The 20,470-nt window shown below is 40.0% G+C and overlaps 1 protein-coding gene across 1 annotated transcript; it reads left to right on the top strand.

Annotated features, from left to right (window-relative positions):
* The first annotated feature begins 1,308 nt into the window (after positions 1-1,308).
* Positions 1,309-13,193, top strand: LOC134862010 (neurexophilin-1). The gene is made up of 2 exons (XM_063879660.1): positions 1,309-1,602; positions 9,706-13,193. Exons 1-2 carry the CDS (start codon positions 1,522-1,524, stop codon positions 10,504-10,506), a joined length of 882 nt encoding a protein of 293 aa, XP_063735730.1. The 5' UTR covers positions 1,309-1,521; the 3' UTR covers positions 10,507-13,193.
* Positions 13,194-20,470: the final 7,277 nt, after the last annotated feature.

The following is a 20,470-nucleotide window of genomic DNA, read 5'->3' as shown; positions in this document are numbered from 1 at the left end:
TGTATATCTACTTGAACAATAATTTCAGGGATATTCAGAGTTTTAATTAAGATGTTTTGTTATTTTAAAGCCACTGAATTAGTGTGAGGAAATATGCATATGTTAGAGATTAGATATCAAAATGAACAGATATGACCGTACATTGAGATTTACAAGCTACTATGTCTTTATTAGTAAGAATTTCCAACCTGGAAGGACTTTTGCAAACCTGCTTGGCACGTTGCATCAGCTAACATTAAATATACTGAGACACATTTTAATGTGCAGACAGCCTTTTTCTTTCCTATTTTATGAAACAAACTCGGGGGTTATTTGTGTGTTTCCTTTTACTTTTCATCATTGGAAAACATTTTGTGTTCTCTGGCTCATGAGGAGCTGTGTCAAGTCAGGACGAGTACTCAAATTGCATCAGGGAAGTGTTTCAGTCTTGAAGACTAAACATTTAACCAGAAAGTCTACCTAACAAACTGAAGGCGTGGAGTTATAACAATGTGGGTGTTCACCAGGCAGGGAGGGGATAACAAAAGATGCATTATTTGAAGTGTGGGATCCAGTCTTTTTAAAGCTTGACCTTAAAAGACAAGAGGTCATCATAGGCTGCTTCATTTTGGGGGATTTTGTAATTCTCTTTTGAACGATCACTAACTTATAATAAACAGTTAAAAGTCCTCTTTAATAAAGATGTTTGTCTGACAGGTATAAAAATAGCTCTTATCACAAAAAAAGCTCTTTTTTTTTTTTACCATTTAACCTGATAAATCTATTTGTTTTGGTAAAAGTAGAATCTTTAGCTTTGTTATTCGACATGACAATGATCTTACCTTAATAAGTCACTCACTCACAGTTGATTAGAACAATGAAAGAAGAAGCTCTCAGGTTGTTAATAAGGTTAAGACTATATCCTCTACTGTTTTGGGGTCCCTTTTTTCAAGCTGTTTATCAGGGCTGTGACTGTTTGCTGCCGCCTGAACCTGATTTCAACATGGCAGCTTCATGTGTCTCAAGATGTTTACAGCATCTGGTGTGAGAGGGGAAGAGCCACAGCAGCTGGCAGCCACTAGATGTCAGCCCCTGACGTTGTTTAAAGAAAAGTTGTTTATCAAAAGTCTATAATGTGAACCTCCTTCTCTGCTCCCCCCCTTTATCCTCTCTCCCTCCCCCCCTCACTCACTCTGTTTGTCCCTCCATTCCCCCCCCAAACCCTCTCTCTCTCTCTCTCCTCTCTCTCTCTCTGAAGCTCAAAGCGCACTATATAAAACATCCCTCCTCACTGACACTCAGATGTACAAACACCCCGGCTCTCGCCACAGCACCTCCCAGCCGTGCATCAAAAATCACCTCAGCAGACACTTGAAGCGTTTTAACGGCAGACATCTGACCCCGCTGAATGAGCCTGAGAAGATCCATCACTGCTCCCCCGCCTCAGGACCGCCTTCCCCACTCTGTATTTTCCCTACAAGTTGTGCAGCTCAGTCAAAGGGACATTTTTGCTGCTGCTGAGAAGATCAAGGACAGTTTGACATGAGGGGGGATGCTCCACAAAGAGGCATGAAGACCCCATGTCTGTGGGCTGCTGCTCTGCTGCTGTCAGTCGTCTCGCTGGTGAGTTAAATATCTCTTTTCATCACACCTTATCAGTTCATATCTCTACAGTGTCTGTGATTTATGACTGCACCTATCTGGGAGAAGAAATATCGATGAATGTGCACAAACAGAAATTGTGATAAGTGAGTTTCAGTTTGTGCAACCTCAGTGTAAAAACAAGCATGATTTTATTTGTGCTAGACGTCTGTTGCAGTGAGTTTGTATAAAAGTCTAGAAAATATACAGCAAATTATTGTTTGGTTGATTTCGGACAAATTTGACTTATGATATAGTATATTAAAAGGCATGTTTCTGAGTAGTTTGACCCTTGTAATGACATACCGTACGTCCACAAACCTGTCACTGCTCCCTGCACTGACTCATTAATATCTCCATGAATTAACAAACGTGAACACAAGCTTCCCAAATCCAAATCTGCATCTTGATAAATCCACCGGCGTGCAATCCCGCTGGATGCTTCTCCTTCTCAGCACTATCCATTCATCCCTCCTTTGCATCTCCCCTCCTCTCTGCCATTTACAGACACACTTCAATAAGAATATATTTGACAGTGCGGTGGAGAACACCCTGAGCCCATTATGACAAACACACCAGAATGCTCCTAACTCAGTGCCTTGACAGTTTGTGACAACCCAATTCCTTTAATCCTCAGAAAGACAGTAACCCCTCACCCGCTGATAAATCTGTCAACAAAGCAATCAAAGCAGAACAGGAGCCACTCCTCTCTCCAACAAAAATTCCATAAACTTAATCCCCACAAACTTGACTGGCCTTAAAAAGCTCCCGTGGTGTTATCTGTGTTTAATTTGCATAGTGATGGAAAGAAGTCAATTACTATTAATTATTCTCTACAACTTAATACCCATTATCGAATTGAATTCACCGTCTTGAAAACCATAAACTCAATTTCACAGCTGACTAAGCGCACTAATCATTTCCTCCTCCCCTCTTTCTTTTCTATTTTTTTTTACTTTACGGAGGCTTCCTGCTTTGAAAGAACAACAAGGAATGTTCGATTTCAGAAGCAATAACATTAACTTACATGGATTCCCTTATTGTCTCAACATAAAGACAAACATCACTCATCAAGTGTGTGAGCTATATGTACCAAAGCATCATGGCAGTGCGAGTTGATCTCATAGCATCACTTGATGGGAGTGTTTTTTTTCCCAGACGGAGCTGCCAAATTGCTTCGCTATGCTTTAATGGGATGATCATAATTGTTTCGTACTCGGTGCATCCTAAGCTTTTGCCTGCAGCTCCTTCAACAGATTGACAGACCCATGGGAACCTCACAAACTTATTTTGGCCGCCTTTGAACCAAGTCGTGTGTGAAATAATATGATTATGCATTTTTCCTCTGGGTAAGTTGAAAACTGGTGGCTACTTTTTTTCTCTCTCTCTCTCTCTCTCCCCCCTACCTCCTCCTCCTCCCTCTTCGTCTTCAAACTGCCCCTGCTCTAATATCCTGCAGTCTGTCCGCGTATAGTATTTATCCTCCTCAGAAGTCATGGTAATAATTGTGCCCCGGCCGCTCAAAGCGGTGCTGCAGAGATGGGACTCGGCTCCCTCCACAGCTGCCTGTGATGTCTTGAAACACTTTGTGATTTGTCATCATCTCTGACCCCCCTCAGGTAACACTTTGATATCACTAGGAGAGTATAGATCTAAACTCTTAGAGGAGTTAAATGCCCTTAGTTGATCTATCAGCTCAACTACGGGGGGACCTCACAAGGCGAGACAAGTTAAATTCCCTGTAAATGACTATGACGACAATCATATCCTGAGTCCGCAGTTGGAAAATACTCTGCATCAACACATCAACGTCTCTTAAACCGCTGCCTTCCTCTACAGAGGAACATTTTTTCAAATAGACTCAGAGCTGATATTTCACAGACCAATACGTTCGCTTCTTGTGGTCGAGGTCCTTGTGATTCATGCAAGCTGAAGGTCATAAATTATATTAAAATATGCTTTTACTGGGGGGTGGAGCGAGACGTCAGAGTGAGTATCTGGTCCCTGAAAGGTCACAGGTTTGATCCCACAAAAGCCTCATGTCCTAGAGCCAAATTCCAACCCTGCATAGACTTTAAGACTCTCTGGATTAGAGCATCACTTTAATAGCATACATTTAAAGAAGTAAATACATCTGAAAACTTCTGCAATGTGGTACTAATGCACATTAAAGAACAACAACTCTATTAATGTCTGTATGTTGAAGCTCAACCCACACCATCCAATCAAGATTGCAAAGTGGCAGCCCATATCTGCTATCAGCCTAGTGCTCTGTTTAAACTAGAACTGTCGCACTCACAAATCCTCCCCACACAGCAGCCGGAGCATTCAGGTAAATGAAAACTGACACACACTTTCATTCTTTCTCGCAAGGTTTTGTGTACAGCCCACCGCCGAGTCATCTGGCTCCTCCGACGGTTCTATTAAAGGTGGAATTTGTTGGCCGCTCCGGGGTCCAGCCCATAGAAAATCCTCCGAGCTCCCGAGGGAAGCCGGGGTTGTTTATCTTCCTGTTTCAAAGAGCGGACGCCTGCGCCTTATCACAGCCTCGCCAAGAGTAGATAGCATTTAGGTTTGTCCAACACCCTGCCTACATGCTGCATCTGGCAATCTCGAGAGTCGTTTCCTAAAGGACTTCTGCATACCCATGCTGTTTGTGTTATCTTGTTGAGGGATTCTGCCTCATACACCCAACCTGGAAGTAATATTAACAGACAGTTACTGTAAATGGGGTTTTGGGGGGCTGGGAGAATCCAGCATGAGAAACTGCAGGCCGAAAAGTAGGAATAACTCTGAGCCAAGAAAATGAAAGTCTCTAAAAAATGATTGGGAGATATGTTTGAATATCAGTGAATGCAAACACTTTATTTAATACGTATTGCAAATTGATTTTTTTTTTGTTGCACTGCTGCATTTGAACGATAGGACTTTCTGTAAGTGAGTGTAATTTGTTTGAGTAAAAGGGGCAATCCACAGAGACACAACCAGCTGGGGTCCAAAGATGTTTCTGTTGTAATTCTGGGAAATATAGGAGATACTAGAGAGAAAAATAACTTTGGAGATCTCAACATCTGCTGCTTTGATTTGTCCCACAGTTCCCAGAGTCCCGTGTGTGTGTGTGTGTGTGTGTGTGTGTGTGTGTGTGTGTGTGTGTGTGTGTGTGTGTGTGTGTGTGTGTGTGTGTGTGTGTGTGTGTGTGTGTGTGTGTATAGCTGTGAGGAAGGTTATTTCTGGGGTTCACCTTTATAGCGGAGGATAACTGATATATTTTATGATATGTGCCCCTGAAAGATAAGTTTCAAAAATCTAGCAGACCCATTTCTCCATAACATTAAGTATTACAAATATACGTTAATGTGAAACAATTAAAGTTAACATTTAAAAACAACATACTTTGTTTGTAAAAGCGTGACACTAAAACATTTTTTTTTTTAAAGACACCATGTTTCCCAACTCGACCCTGCCAATCAAAATACAGAAAATCTCTCCTGAAAATAAACAAAAATGTTCAAAATTGAGAAGAAAAATGTTCCATTGCTTTTAGCTGATTAAGATAATAAGATAAGATACACTTTATTAATCCCAAATTGGGAAATGTTTTTGTTGCAGCAGAATGTAAAACAAAGTATTGCACATTATTAGAAATTTAAAAAAAGAGTAGAAAATAAACAATTATACAAGACAACCATCTCAAAATAGAAGATAAAACAGAGCTAAAAGAGTAAAAAATATAAAAGTTGACCGTGAATATGAAAATATGAAGACTATCTGACCACAACTACTGGTATCTTAAAAACTGCACTAATGGTGGAAACGTTTTTTAGCAGTTTTCTATATTTTCCTATTGTCAACCATAAGACAAAAACCAGTAAGGGTTAGTCCATCTTGAAACCCTTACTCAGCACACTGCCCTAAAGCCCATTCGGTTCTACTTAACACTTTTTAACAATATTGTATGGAAAATACAAAGTTATTAAAATCTCAAATTTCCTTCATAAAACGGGGCATTGCATCTTTACTAAATTTAACTCAAACAGAAGTACCAAGTGCATTTGTTTGGAACAACTTGTAGTGGCGTATCAGACAATCTGATTGGTCCTCTCAGAGTGGATTGGTTGCATTAAGTATGCAGATCACAACCACATGAGTGATGGCTGTGTTTATCTCTGTTTAAGGCTTCAACTTGAGTCTTTCATTATTGATTTATCTGCATTTGATCAAAAAAACACCAGAAAATGGTCGTTTTAGTTTTGTAAAGCTCCCAATGAAGTCTTTTAAATTCATTTTGCCCAAACCACAGTCCAAATCCCAGTAAAATGTAAGATACTTTCAAATGTTTTACTTGTAGATTTGTTGTTTAAGCTATATTAATGCTTGACAAACATCTCATTCAGATCAAAATATCACACTGTTATATTAAATACAGTATGCAGATATTTTGTGTACATTTTACTCCACAAAGAAAAGTACACATGATTTAGAGTGAGCCTGAAACATTAAAAACCACTGGGTCACAAGATTAATCTAAAGGGTCATAAAGACATTAATGAATTGAAAATAAAAAGAAAGTTTTGTGTTGGTCTATAAATTTAAATCAGATTTCTCTCAAATTTTAGGTTTTTTTACCTGTGAAATACTGGAAAGTTTGCTCTGTTTTTGGTCACAAAGAAATATTCAAAGGAACCTATCTGAGATGTAGATTGGAAAATCATTCTTAAATTAAGCTGCTCACATTTATAAACAAACACACCCTTCTACAGAGGTGCTGCATCATAATAAAGGGAAGAACCAAGGGGATGGGAAGTATTGCTCTAACGGTAACCACTGAAATCACAAATACAATAATAAAATACATCATAGCTAAATCAAGCCAATAGAGTGTGAAATACATCTCACTTCTAGCGGTGGAAGACATAGCTTGATATTTAATAAAGCCCTAATATTGGCAAACCAATATCTGTTAAATCCGGTGTTATCAAAGCGTGACTGTTGACCTTTACGCTGCCATGTTTGTTTTTTTCTCGTCCTTTATCCTACAGTACTTTCCCTCTTTTCTCTCTGCAGTATCTCTTTCAGGCACTCACACACACACACACACACACACACACACACACACACACACACACACACACACACACAGAGTCTTTCTCTGTCTCTTTGTGCCTGGCTTGCATGTTTTTGAAGCCAGCGAGAGGTAAATCTTGGCCCTCCGAGTGTTGGTGCAGTCAGTCGGGGGGTTCTGGATATAAACGTTGCTTTAGTCAGGACTGCCTCTGATCTGCCTAATCTCCCCGGGCTGGATTACAGGTTGGGCTCTAATCCGTGAAGTGGGGTCTCTGTGAATGTGCCTCTGAGTGCTCTAATCCAGAGACTGTCAGGTGCTTTAGATGAAAGCTAATTGCATGTCACAGTTTGGGGACCATACATAACGCTGGCAACAACAGAGCGAGTTCATCACAACAACAAGACATCGGTCTGATGGTGACTGGGAACGCACTTCAGATAATCTTGGAAGAAAATAGTGAAGAAATCCCTTCCGAAAAAAAAAACTCCAGTGACATCTCCTTTTACAAATTATTCATAACATGAAGTCGCAGAAACTGATGCGGCTGTGCAAAACACACTGTTGCAGGCAATCTAATTTCCTGGTGACAAGATGATCAAACTTTGTCTAATCCTACTCGGATTTGAATTGTTTAGGAAGTGTTCTTTACATTTTACACCTTGAAAGGTTTTATCCACACACACACACACACACACACACACACACACACACACACACACACACACACACACACACACACACACACACACACACACACACACACACACCCGCTGTCACTAATTAGCCTGACAGTCACTTAAACTAGCTCAAAGCAGTTTCCTAATATCCCTTGATCTGGTTTCGAGACTCCATTGAGACTGAAACCCAGTTACTGAGAAGCATCAGTAATTACGGCAAGAAGAAAATTATATTTCATTTGATCATTAGAGACCACAGCCTTTTCACATCTCAGAATAGAAATATCCATTAAAAATAAATGGGGATTAGAGTCTGGATTATGGGTCAAAGATTATTTAGGTGATTATTAGAAGCATGTTAAACTGAATTCATGTTTCAACTCACATTGGATCAAGTGTTAGAAATCCATCCAACCAAAACCTGGACATGTATTTCGAATGAAGGTCACTAGCGTTTCCATAGCATCATTGTTGACCTTGTAACACACAACGTGTATAAAGATCTGGGGCCATGTTTATGTAACTATTATCAGCTGCTGTGTTAACCTATAAAAATGCAATTACTTGAACCATCACAAATCCACATAAACAAACAACCTGAAATATTATTAAACCCTAGAAAAAAAGACTATATAATATTCAATGTAATAATGGACTTTATAGCTGCTTCACTGATAATCCATAAGATACTGTTTCAGTAAGCTTTTACATCCTAAGGAGCTTTATGTTTGACTATAATGGTGCCAATAAATCCTGAACAGGAAGCCTCCCTCATCCTCAGCCTCACTTTATCTTTTTACAATACATCACTAGTGAGGCCAACGTGACAGACTTTTGTTTCCAGCAATGGAAGACAAAAGGAGGTGTTCATTAATACAGTTTAACTGCCCCGCTGAGCAAGGAAACTGCTGAAAATCATATTTCTCTTCTCCTCGTCATGACAATCACTCTGCACTGAAGGTCCTGCAGCTTTCTTTTTTTCTCCTATAAAACCTACCCACTGCAAAGATTTGATCTCCAAACGTTTGAAAGGCTTCAGTTAGACTCCATGTATCATGCGGCCTATTAAAATAAGTTCAGGTTATGTCGTTCTTTTCAGAGAGTTTGAGAGCTGTTACAGATTCTAATCCAAAGTTTCCACAATGCCACTAACGGTTCTTTCACATCAGGTCATTCATCTTCAAGGACTCTTCAAAAACAACTGGAGGCCATCTTTATAAACTCCTTTACTCTGAAGCCTAGTGCATAAAAAGAAGTTGTACTTTAGAGAAAGATCACACCTCCCGCACGATATCTACAGTACAACAATGTCATTCAGTGAACTTTCTGGATAAGAGAGGACCTTATTTTCAGAGTATTGATCGCAGGGCGGGCTACGAAATGTAAACGCTTCGACCAGATAGATCTGCTGTCACGTTCCTCGGCTGGGGTTTGGACATCAATGTCACAAGCCTCAGTGGGGTGAGCGGGGAATCTTAGCTCTCTCATCTGTGTGATTGTTAGAGGAGAGACACAGAATGAATCATCCATCATCCATTCAGGCCACATTCAGCAGGTAATAGTCTGCTGTTGCATCATGTCTGCTCCCAAGCAGCGCTTCATTCATCTCGATGTATGGCAGGCATACCCTTAATCTTGATTAAGACGAACCAGCACAAGACGGTTTCCAACTGTAAGACATGGTTACAGTATTAGAGGTGATTTTGGCTTGTGATGGATAAAGCTTGTTGGTGTTTTCTTACTGCTGCAAGATTGATTGTGGTGCTGTTTGTTAGTTGGCAGGACTTCCCGCAAACATATCAACAGATATTTAACACGAAGCAAACCGTGTCTACACAAGGCTAATGCCAGACAGAGCGTCAACATTTGGCAAATCTGCAAAAAAAACATGATAACTCAAGGTTAAGGAAAGATTGTGGTTCCTGTAAATAAACAAAAAACATCATTTGGTGGAATGCGACAGAATGCATCTCGAACTATCACATGATAGTCAATCACGTTACGTCCACCACTGTCCACCACCCAATGTCAATATAGATTAAACGATACATTTTCTGGCTCGGTAAATGAAAACTGTGTTGTTTCAGGCATTGGCACTTATTTGGTGAAATTGACACAATTCAGAAAAGGATACTGTTTACATTCACCAAGACTGTACACTTCATTTAAAAAGAGACTTTGTTTGATCAAAGAAAATTCTTTTGACGAAGGCCCCATCGTATCTGTCGGAATTTTATGTTCTTTTATTCATTTTTACCAAATTTAGGGAAATAAAATAGTCGGATAGTCATGCAGTATCAGTTGACATTTTTCAGTAATGGTGATTTTGTTTTGTTCTTCCAGGTGACCAGTGCTGATTCACCAAGTTCAGGAAATTCGGCCTTGAGAGAAAGCTCAAAATCCAAAGTGAAGACCTACTGGACTGAAGGTAGCAAGGCAGTCTCTATCAGCCGTCTGCTGTCCCAGGGCTTCTATGGCAAAGAGAACTTCACCTCTCTGGATCTGAACTATGACGAGGCGGACTCGTTCTCTAAGCAGGAGCAGTGGAATTGGCTTTATAACACTTCTCACCCCCGCGACGCTCGATCCAGGACAAAGCGGAGGCCCATCGTCAAAACCGGCAAGTTCAAGAAGATGTTCGGTTGGGGAGACTTCCACTCCAACATCAAGACGGTGAAGCTCAACCTTCTCATTACTGGTAAAATCGTGGATCACGGAAATGGGACATTCAGCGTCTACTTCCGCCACAACTCCACTGGTCAGGGCAACGTTTCCGTTGGACTCGTTCCGCCAACCAAAGCTGTGGAGTTCCAGGTCCACCAGCAGTTCCACCACCACCATCACCACCAGCAACAGCAGCAGCAGCAGCAGACGGCTCTAGAGACCAAGGACAACAAGCTGTTCAACTGCAGGGTGGAGTACGAGAAGGTGGAGAAGGGCACCAGGAACTCGCTGTGTGCCCACGACCCCTCGCAGAGCTGCCCACAGGAGCAGACCCAGAGCCACGTGTCCTGGCTGTGCTCCAAGCCCTTCAAAGTCATCTGCATCTTCATCACCTTCTACAGCACCGACTACAAGCTGGTGCAGAAGGTGTGTCCAGATTACAACTACCACAGTGACACCCCCTACCTCCCCACCGGGTGAGCACAAGACCAGACAAGGACAAAAAAAAAAAGAAAAAAAAAAGACGCTGGGACAGGCTGCCGGGTCTTGGGCTATGTCAGATTATTTGAATGCAAATGAAGTCAAGACACTTCAAACTTGAGACGTTGACAGGTATTATTACAGCTAACACATCCTTGATGCAAGACTGATATTGCTCCAATGAACAGACCTACCCCGAGGTCATTTTGAGAGCATTTAGGGAAGCATTTATAGGCTTGCAATACTCTTATTAAATGCATAGCTGCTTACATTGAAAGGAAATTCTCAAACCAACCATAAAAATATGCTGATTGTATTTATGTAAATATTGTGGGTTCCACAAAAAGACCAGAAAACATTTGTATTAATGTTTTCTCCTGCTAATTTAGTTGTTTATGTTTATAGTGCATTTCCGTCTCAATCATGCTTTCTGTCTTTTCCAATCAGTCTCTGGTAATCATTGCAAACACGTAAATGTCAATGCAAATAAGAAGAATCTGTCAGTATGCATTAGAGTGCATAATGCAAAAAGCAAACATATTTTGAGTGGTGTTGTTTTCTGCAGTGTGATTGTTAGAGTGAGTATACCTCTCTGATATTGTCGTTGGAATCTCGTCCATGTTCATGCATGAACCAAATGTGGTAAACAGCTGAATTAGGTCCATCTATATTTCCATGTTATTGCAGCTGTCAAAAATAATCTTCATCATGTCACGGGAGGAAAAAAAAGGTATAAAAGTATTTCTATTTTGTGTGTTGTGTTAGCAGTTCTTAAACCACAGCAAATGACATCAACGGAGGGCTCCAATAAAGTCAAACACAAGCAAGTAAATGTGGTAGTAAATACAACCTGCAGACGACACAACTTTACAGACACAGAAGATCATTCTTATTGCACTGCTCCTTTAAAAATAAACTTATATGTGTGCTTCTGTTTTCTACGTCCTGCACTTCCATTTTGGACATTTAGCGTGTTGTTTTTCATGACCAATAACAAGTTGAGTATAATAATCTTAACTCCTTCGTCACTAAAATAACAAGCAGACTTAAGTACGAGATGTCAGAGCCACAGCGCCCCCTGCAATATCCAAAAATACACACACATTGGAGTTATCATTAATAAAAAGTGCGGAATTATGAGAGATAAACAGGGTCAAAATAGTTTCAAAATAAAAAAATAGATATACAAAGAGGCAACATTGATGTTCATCTAAAAAAGGAACAATGTAAGAGGTGATAAATTGTGTTTCCTGCTCCAGAGGAGACACAATGTAGACTAAACAGCAGGAGCTAATAACACATTTCACCTATCCAACGTTTGCACCTCCGGTTATCAAAAAAAAAAAAAAAGATTCTGGAAGAGACTAAAACTGGCTGTTAATGATATTGGATGTTCCAATTGGCTATTAAACCTTCATTACATAAATTGGGAGCCACTGGCTCCACGTGAAGCATTTAGAGGGAATGAACACAGTGAAAGTGGGAGCTCTGCAGAGTCAACACCATCCAAAGAAGGAATTAAAGTGCCGATGGAAAACCTGTAAAAAAGCACAAATGTGCACCTAGGGGCGCAATCACTGCTGTCTATTTAAATTCGGTGCTCTGACACAGTGTACGCTATGGTATACGCAACTCAGTAACTGCTAATGGCAGCCTGGACGACATCCAATATGCCAACATGGAGTGTATTTTCTGACAAGGCAGGCCAAAGAATAGGGGTCTGCCTGTGGGATGAGTGAGCATAAAGAGGAATTTATGATGTGGAGGAACAAGGCTGGCAGAAATCACTGGAAGCACCTGACTCGTAAATTGAGAGCATGTTTCTGTCACCCAGAAGAAGGAATGACTAATGTCTCAGATTGCTGTTTGGGCCAGTTCTTTCATCTCAATAAAGTGACTTTGATATCCCCCCCCCCCCCCCCTACCCAAATGTGCCCGGGACAGTTTGTTCAGCTTCAGAGAATTAAAGTAGCACTTTGCTGAAACAATGCAGCCTCATTATGCACATAATCTTACAAGTGTAAACAGTCTGGCACAAGTGTTTGTGTGTGAAAGCAACTTAGAGATGGATCTGTTCCCTGACTGATGCTGTCTGAGGGCAAAAGCAATGTACTGTGTTGTGTACAGATTTAATGGATAGAGTTATCACAGATATCATTAACAGCTGCATTCCTCAATCCTTAAACAGTGAATGAAACGACTAATAAAATGTGAATTGTGTGACAAACCCAACCTTTGCATTTGCATAATGGTGAACAGCGTAATAATATATTTCAGGTCATTGTTTTGGTTTTCATGGTTGACAATTTCACTGTTTAGATTCACTCTCATCGACTCCAGAAGCGGGCAACTTCTTTTTACAGGAAAGCTCAAGCTGTAAGATCCGTGCCCGGCACCAAACAGACAATGTGAGCTACAAGCTGGTGAGCATAATGTTACATTTAGCAGCTAAAGAGGCGGATAATTTCCCTCAGGAGTTGGTAGAAAGCAAAGGAGTGTGAATATTTGACTTCCATTTGCTAGGTGGCCAGAAACACCCCTGAATATTAACATTGTTCTGTATCTGTGTGAATGAAAAAGCTGTCAAACTAAGTAACAAATGCAGGTTTAGGAGTTTTTATTTTTCTTTAAAATCAGCATTTTGTGCATTTCTAATCTAAAAGTAATTGCAGATACCATGCTGTTTTACTCAGAACCTTACTGCCAAAAACAATATTTGGAGGAAATTAATACCTTAGATTTAGTAGTTTAGTCGAGTATTAGTCCTTTTATTAAAATATCTGTCAATCAAATGGAAGTGAGTGTAAGTTCCAATTTATGTTCTGGCTTTAAGCGCTATGGGCTAATCTTTTGTTAACTTTCAGATCACTGATCGTACCTTCAATACAACTTAATTTGACGATTAAACAGGGGGGATGTATAAAGAAGAGATATCTAATTAAAGCACAGAGATGTAAGCTCAATCCAATCTTAAATATCTAATGACTTAAATTCCGATGCAAATCTCTGTCTTGGAGAGTAATTTGCAAAAGTGGGAGAGGACAGATTCCTCTTCAAAAGCCACCATTTTTTAAATGATGTTCATTTGAAAGCACCAGTTTACCCAGAAACAAGAAGAACCTCTAAGGAATGGTGCGTTTATGTATGAATGAAAGCGACATCATTACAACCCGACAGTTTTTGAACGTCTAAGTTATCTTCGGGTCCAGATCTTCTCCCTCGGTTCAGTTGTCCTGGGCCGGAGCCATTCATGCCTGCCGTCTATCCCCTAGCTCGCCCACAATCCCTGATTAATGTGGTCTGGGCGGGAGCTGTCAGAAATGGCAGAGAGAATCATGGGATTTCTCCTTCAGAGTCCCAATGACACCCAGCAGCTGCAGGAGTAAACAGATGACTAACCACTGGCCTTTTGGCAGCCTGTGGAGATTCACACGGAGGGAGGGCTACGAACGCCGCTTTGACATTTAGGTGGATTAGAAGTTCTTGGGTTCTGCTCTCGTGGTGTCAGAGGTGGTTGGCATAGTAATAATTTGCGTCTTGGTTTTTCTCAGCTTGACCCCCAACCGCAGTGAAAATGTAGAGATTTGCTCAAGTGAAATGTTTAATGTAAAACATCCTTACGAGCCTCATTTAGAAGCAAATCACATTTTGTTTGCACTGCTACAGAGGAAATAATAGGTGTCACAACAAGCAATTGTCATTTCAGATCATGTGCTGCTGCAGATTTCATTTCAAATCTGGGGCTGAATCTGTCCTGGGGCACAGTTTTGTGTGAGGTATTGACATATTAAAGGCTCCATCAGACAATGGCTCTGTTTTTTTTTTCCCTCTTCTTTTTAAATCACAAATAAATTACTCTCCTCAAAACACTATTACTCCTCCGGAAATGAAAACTCACTCATTGTGAATGTCTCATATCAGGTAAAAACTGGAGAGAATTAATTAACCTTTGTCATTTTAATTGCTTTAGTGACAGCTATCCTTTGGTGCCAGAGCTATCCTAATGCACATACTGTGGGCTTGTCAATTACTTTCCCAGTGAATAGATTAAAACACCACAGAGGATAGAGTCATTTGATTAGTCAGACTTAATGCCCCCCAGACATAACCAGGTACGAACACTTCGCCCCTAAATATTCAGAAAAATCAACAATGCTATTAAGCCCATATGAATCGAATGAATGTGGCAACATGAAATTAAGTTTACGCTCTATTTAACTCTGTCCCGTTGCTTATATTACATTTGGTATACAGATTTTTCTTTGAGAGATTGTGATAATTAAGAATATTTTGAAGCTTTTAATAAAGGTCTCGCAGACTGAAATGCGGGGAACCTGCGTGGCACGGCTAATTGCTCTAATGGATGTTAGAATCGTAATGCTGTCAATTCTTATGGTACTGGATAATGGCTGACAGCAGCGACTGTCTAATTCTCCCATTGTGCTCTTTACACATCTATGATCTAATGCTTCTCAGCTCATCATGAATCTGAAAGAAATTAGGCCCCTTTCAAATATCTGTCAGCTGGATGTCTCGGCTGCTTTCAGCACTAGATGCACAAATCTCCACTCTTTAGCACATTATATGAAGACAGGAGGCACATTATCAGACTGCTAAAACCTATTTTTTAACGGACGGGAGGATTTTGCCAGATACTTGTGCATGTGTGAGTATCAGGAGCCCTGTTATCAAATTACAATGATAACAAAATAAGCTTTAATTCACCAATTGCCCATGTCACAGAATCCAAACAGTTTAAGAAACAGTAAAGAAATGAACAATTTCAGATATAGGGTGTTGTGCTTTGGTACATACTGAAAATCTTCAGGGTTCACTATAGCACAGACACCATAATGGGTTAACCTGCACCAACTGGGCGGAAAACTATGTACAATTCAAGCACAAACTAAAATACATAGTAGTAGTATTATATGTCACAGTCAAACTCTACCCTATATTTCTTTTTAAATGCATTTGTGATAGTTTAGAGGTAAATTGGCTTAACAACACAACAGAATTACAAATCACATTAACACTGACAGTGATGTCGGTAACACGTTAATTAATAACACGTTAGTCTAATCTGACCACTTTTTTCAGTAACGAAGAATCTAACGCGTTACTATTTCCAAACCAGTAATCAGATTAAAGTTACTTATCCAAGTCACTGTGCGTTACTATTTCTGTCATTTTCCTTAGTAAAAACATATCTTTTTGCTTTCTTCTTCTCGGGGAGTGACGTCTATGCGAAATACACTCACTATTTTGAGTTTGTGCCAGCTAAAGATGACAATATTAAGGTTCGTTCGTCCTTTGTGCTGGAGACAAAGTGCTATCTAGCTTCAAAAACATTACGTCCAATTTGAAGAAACATTTGGAGTCGCAGCACTACACAGTCAAACTGTGTGAATGTAACTAATAAAGTAACTTGCAATCTAACTTAGGTACTTTTAAAATCAAGTAATCAGTAAAGTAACTAAATTACTTTTTAAAGGAGTAATCTGATTACTTTTCCAAGGTTACTGTGGAAACACTGAACACTGGGTACAAGCAACCGCTTGTCTGTGGATGGATTGGAACCAAAGGGCTTTTGTACCAATGGGTAAAGGTAACTCAAAATCACAAAGGTGGCTATTGAACCAGACATTTCTACTGTGTTGAATTATATATTTCTATTCTCTGTGAATATATCTATGTAGTACTGAAACAAAACCTATTAGTTAATTGAAAAGCAAGGATTCTGATTAATGAATTGTTTCAGCTATTTTAGGGCTACAATTAAGGAGTTTTAATTGGATCATTAATTAATATGTTGCTATTTATTTTCATTATTGGTTTGGTATGCATCAAAAACTAAATCTAAAGAATTACAACTTGTTTTAAAATAAATGCTCATAAGTTAACCAGACCTCAAGGTTACGTCCTCAGGGAGTAGTTTTTTTTCCGGCAAACATTCGAAATGACCCTATCATATTCCCGCTGCAGTAAGTGAAAACGGATAAAACCAGGCAACTGTTGTGTTTGAGAAGCTGGAAGCACAAAATATTCAGCATTTCTGCTGAATGCAGTATTTCTGCTGAAGATCCAAAAGTAATAGTTTCAACACGAATGAAGTCAATCAAAAGTGTGCATTTAACTATATGTTCAGCATATAGCCTCTTCTGTCCTTACACCTAAAGAATATGGGGGTAAAATAAAATAATGTATGTCATAATAATTAACCGCTCAGTAGTGTCAAACCATTATCTGGATCAACTCTTTCACAAATCGCTGTCTTCTCCATTTTATATGGTTGTAATTTTAATATCTTTGGATTTCAGACTGTTTAACAAAACAAGTGATTTCATTTTGTGTCCTCAGGCTATGGGAAATTGTGGTGGCCTTATTTTTTATTTATTTTATGGACTATAATTGATAAGAGTACAAATAATTAGAAAACAAATTAAGTGATTAATTGTTAATAAAAGTAATAATTAGTTCAAGGCCTTATGAATCAGATTAAAGAAAAGCTATCCTCTTTAACTTTATACAGAGTCTATTGTTTATGTTTTGGAGTCAGTACACACAGTTTCTTCTATATTTATACTTTATGTTTCATGAAATTGATCATTCGAAGAGTTAATGGATGATATCATTGGTTTTATAAAGACATAAAGGCAGATATATTGAAGAACATTTTAGTGTTTGTATGCTCTTAAAACCTTCCTGTTTCCAAAATAGATGTTAAAATGTTACAAATAACTTTACAAAAGGATTTAATATAACTGATTATAGTGATACAAATCCTCCCTGCACAACATAACTTCCTTTCACTTAGAATCGGAGGATGAAACCCTCTTTATTAGTCACATACACACATACATGCACACAGCAGAGCACACACAGTGAAATTAGTCCTCTGCATTTAACCCATCCTAGGACTAGGATGCCCGGGGAGCAATGGGGAGGGGGGATTGGAGGTGTCCGGTGCCTTGCTCAAGTAGCAGTCTTTCAAGTCTGTTCGGGGACTTGAACCAGGTCCAAGCCCCTACTGACTGAGCCACTACTTCAGTATCTCAGCACTAAGTTGCTTTGATGATGATGATGATGATGATGATGATGATGATGATGATGATGATGATGATGATGATGATGATGATGATTTGTGCTCATCAGTTTCCCAATAGTTTTGAGATGTAGGTTTAACAAACCAGACACACAAGCATTGATGCCAAAGGTATGTTTGCTTTTCAAAATGACATGAGATATAAGAGGATTACATGGCTCATGAATATGGCCTGTTTCCATTCTCTGATTTATCACCTTTTTTTTCTCCATTGCTATCAGAAATCCTCATCTCTATCCATAACAGGCTGCCACACGGCACAAAGACTGATGTGCTCGTGTCTGAATACCTCCGATTTAATTTCAGTTAAGAAAAAAAAGAAAAATCTTGTCTGATCTGCTGAAAATAAGTGTGTGTGTGTGTGTGTGTGTGTGTGTGTGTGTGTGTGTGTGTGTGTGTGTGTGTGTGTGTGTGTGTGTGTGAGGTCCTTTTACAAGAAGCTGCATCTCACAAACAGAGCAACTAGTTGAAAATGTATTTTTATTTCACATAATGCTGCTGTATATTCCTTAAAACAACAGCAGAAAAAGGTGATAATTACCGAATACCACCTCGTCAGAAACATCACAGATGTATAGAGGTAGGTGATGCTATTTATACTACACAAAGACACAACAAACAACACACTCGTATTTTTCTTCATCGTTAACGTCTTACAAAATAACAACACCTGGCTATTTGTATCTAAACATCAAGGATTTGCAGTCAGTGTTAATTGTGAGTACCCATACGAAAAGCTGTCGACATGATGAGTAGACCATTTTCCCATGTCACAGTCCAAATATATAGGAGAGTTTTCCTTCACCGTCCTGCCTTTAAAACAGGCTGGCAGGTAAAACAATCAGGGCCAGCCTGCACCGCGTCCCGGGCTTCGTTTGCCATTGATTTATATCTTAAACAACCTCTCCTGGTGCTTCCACGGCTAAAGGTGAGACGCACAGCCAGTGTTTGTGACAGAGATGGACTAGGTGCGGTGGCAAGAGAGAGAGGGATGATGCGGTTTTAAAAAATGCATCACCATTAAATCAAAGAGTAACCTTGAATGAGTTCAGGCCGGTGCTGGCACGGTGACACGCTCTGCCCTCAGCGTTCGGTGCCACGGAGCATGCCAAACAGCGGGGAGAGAGAGAAAGCTGCAACGCTGTGATACAGGTTAGGCCGGTAGTGCTGGGTAGCAGGCCAGCTCCACGCAGACCAAGGGCACTCACACTGACATCTTGTCCAAGTTTGAGCTCAACATGTTTGAGACAAACGTATACAGTCTGAGGGGCGGTGATGTCCTTGCAAAGTGCGCTGGGAAAGTTGACAAAAAATCCTTGTTATCACTTGAACTTGTGCAGAAATGTGCACCCAGATGCTGCAAAAAACCAATTGGTTAAACATTTGTGACTCCGCTACCTGAGGTTGGACTAAAACTTGCTCTGACCTTTTCTCTTTGTCTCATAATCTTGCTTATATGTCCAAAAATATTTTAAGGGTTTAGGGTACAGAAATGTTTTCATAATGAGAAAATACCTAATGTGAATATGAGATTACTTTTATTATTCCTGTGCGCTGCAAGACCAACTCCCCAAGCTATTACATGGGTTTGAGCAGAGCAGACTACAAAGCATTAGAATGTAGCCTAGAGGAGGAAAAATTAAACCCCACTGGTCCTTCAGCTACAACAGCTGAACTTTACATATTACTCGCTCATGCAGATTACTAAATCAAGGAACTACATTTATTTACGCTTTTTAATAAACCACTAAAGCCTCAGAGGAATTTTTTTTTATTAGGACGCCTGGTAAAATGGCTGTGGAACTGCTGAGTCCCTCTAAAGTACCCATATTTTCAGTAAATAATGTCTTCTGGGCCGTTATGGTATACATAAAGCAGTTGCCGGTGCATGAGGACAGACTGAAGCAGGGTGCATATATTAAACATTAAAATGCGTTGCAACATCCTTTTAGATTAGATTTCTGGGCCGAAACTATTTGCGGTATATAACTTATTTTGAAATCTAACTTCCTCTCCACTTCTCTCACATTCATTGAGACATGTCATCCATCTATCTCGGCCTGCGGCTGCAGTAGTTCCTCGACCATGAGTGGCTGCTGCAGCGGGGCTGTATTTCAGCATGTTGAAGTGCATGGAGAATTCCCATGAAGGGTAAGGGATTATGGATTTTGGCCTCTAAGCTGCCTGGATGCCCAGTGAGGATGTCTCTGAGCGTAGTAATCTTCAAACACCACGCAGAGTGATGAGTGGGCACTGAGGACTTCTACTCAGGATCTAAATGTGTTCCAGCAAGTTACTGGTGAGAGAGAGAGATAGAAAGCGAGAGAGAGAGAGAGAAAGAAAACACCATTTGGTGCAGAAATGGAAAGGATCTACACAGTGGCTCCTTCAGGCAAAAAGAGACACTTTTGATCCTGTGACCCGTTTTTGAGCTATAGTGTGTGTCGAAAACTTGCGTCGAGCAAGGGATCACACTGGAGTGGCGCAAATGTAAATGTCATGGTTCTCCATCACCACACATAACTGCGAATGGAAAAAGTCAATTGAGCAATTTTTGGGGTCAGGTCGGGCACTCTCAGGGGGTTGCAAACCTTCATAATGAGGGCACGCTCAAGTCTGGTTTAGACTGTGTGTCCCAGAAAATGTGCTCGCCAATCTGGCAAGAGCTGGTATACAGTTTGAGAATGAAAGGGGTGGCTCTGAAATACAAATAACATCTCACAAGTGAAGCACAGAACAAAAGTAGGAGTAAGGAAATGTCAGAGAAAATCAATAGTGACGCACGTCCCTGATCAATATCAGAAAGGAATTTCTCTGACTCGGTCTTGATTGAATTAAACCCCAGCAGCATCACTTAAT

The sequence above is a fragment of the Eleginops maclovinus genome, chromosome 3 (assembly GCF_036324505.1).
Source record: "Eleginops maclovinus isolate JMC-PN-2008 ecotype Puerto Natales chromosome 3, JC_Emac_rtc_rv5, whole genome shotgun sequence".
Taxonomy (NCBI): Eukaryota; Metazoa; Chordata; class Actinopteri; order Perciformes; family Eleginopidae; genus Eleginops; species Eleginops maclovinus.
Note: the sequence above shows the minus strand (reverse complement) of the source record. Positions and strands in the feature narration are given on the sequence as shown.

Coding starts and splice junctions, on each gene's coding strand:
- LOC134862010 (XM_063879660.1), top strand. CDS start 1,522: ATGAGGGGGGATGCTCCACAAAGAGGCATGAAGACCCCATGTCTGTGG. Junction 1,603..9,705: donor TGCTGTCAGTCGTCTCGCTG/GTGAGTTAAATA, acceptor TTGTTCTTCCAG/GTGACCAGTGCTGATTCACC.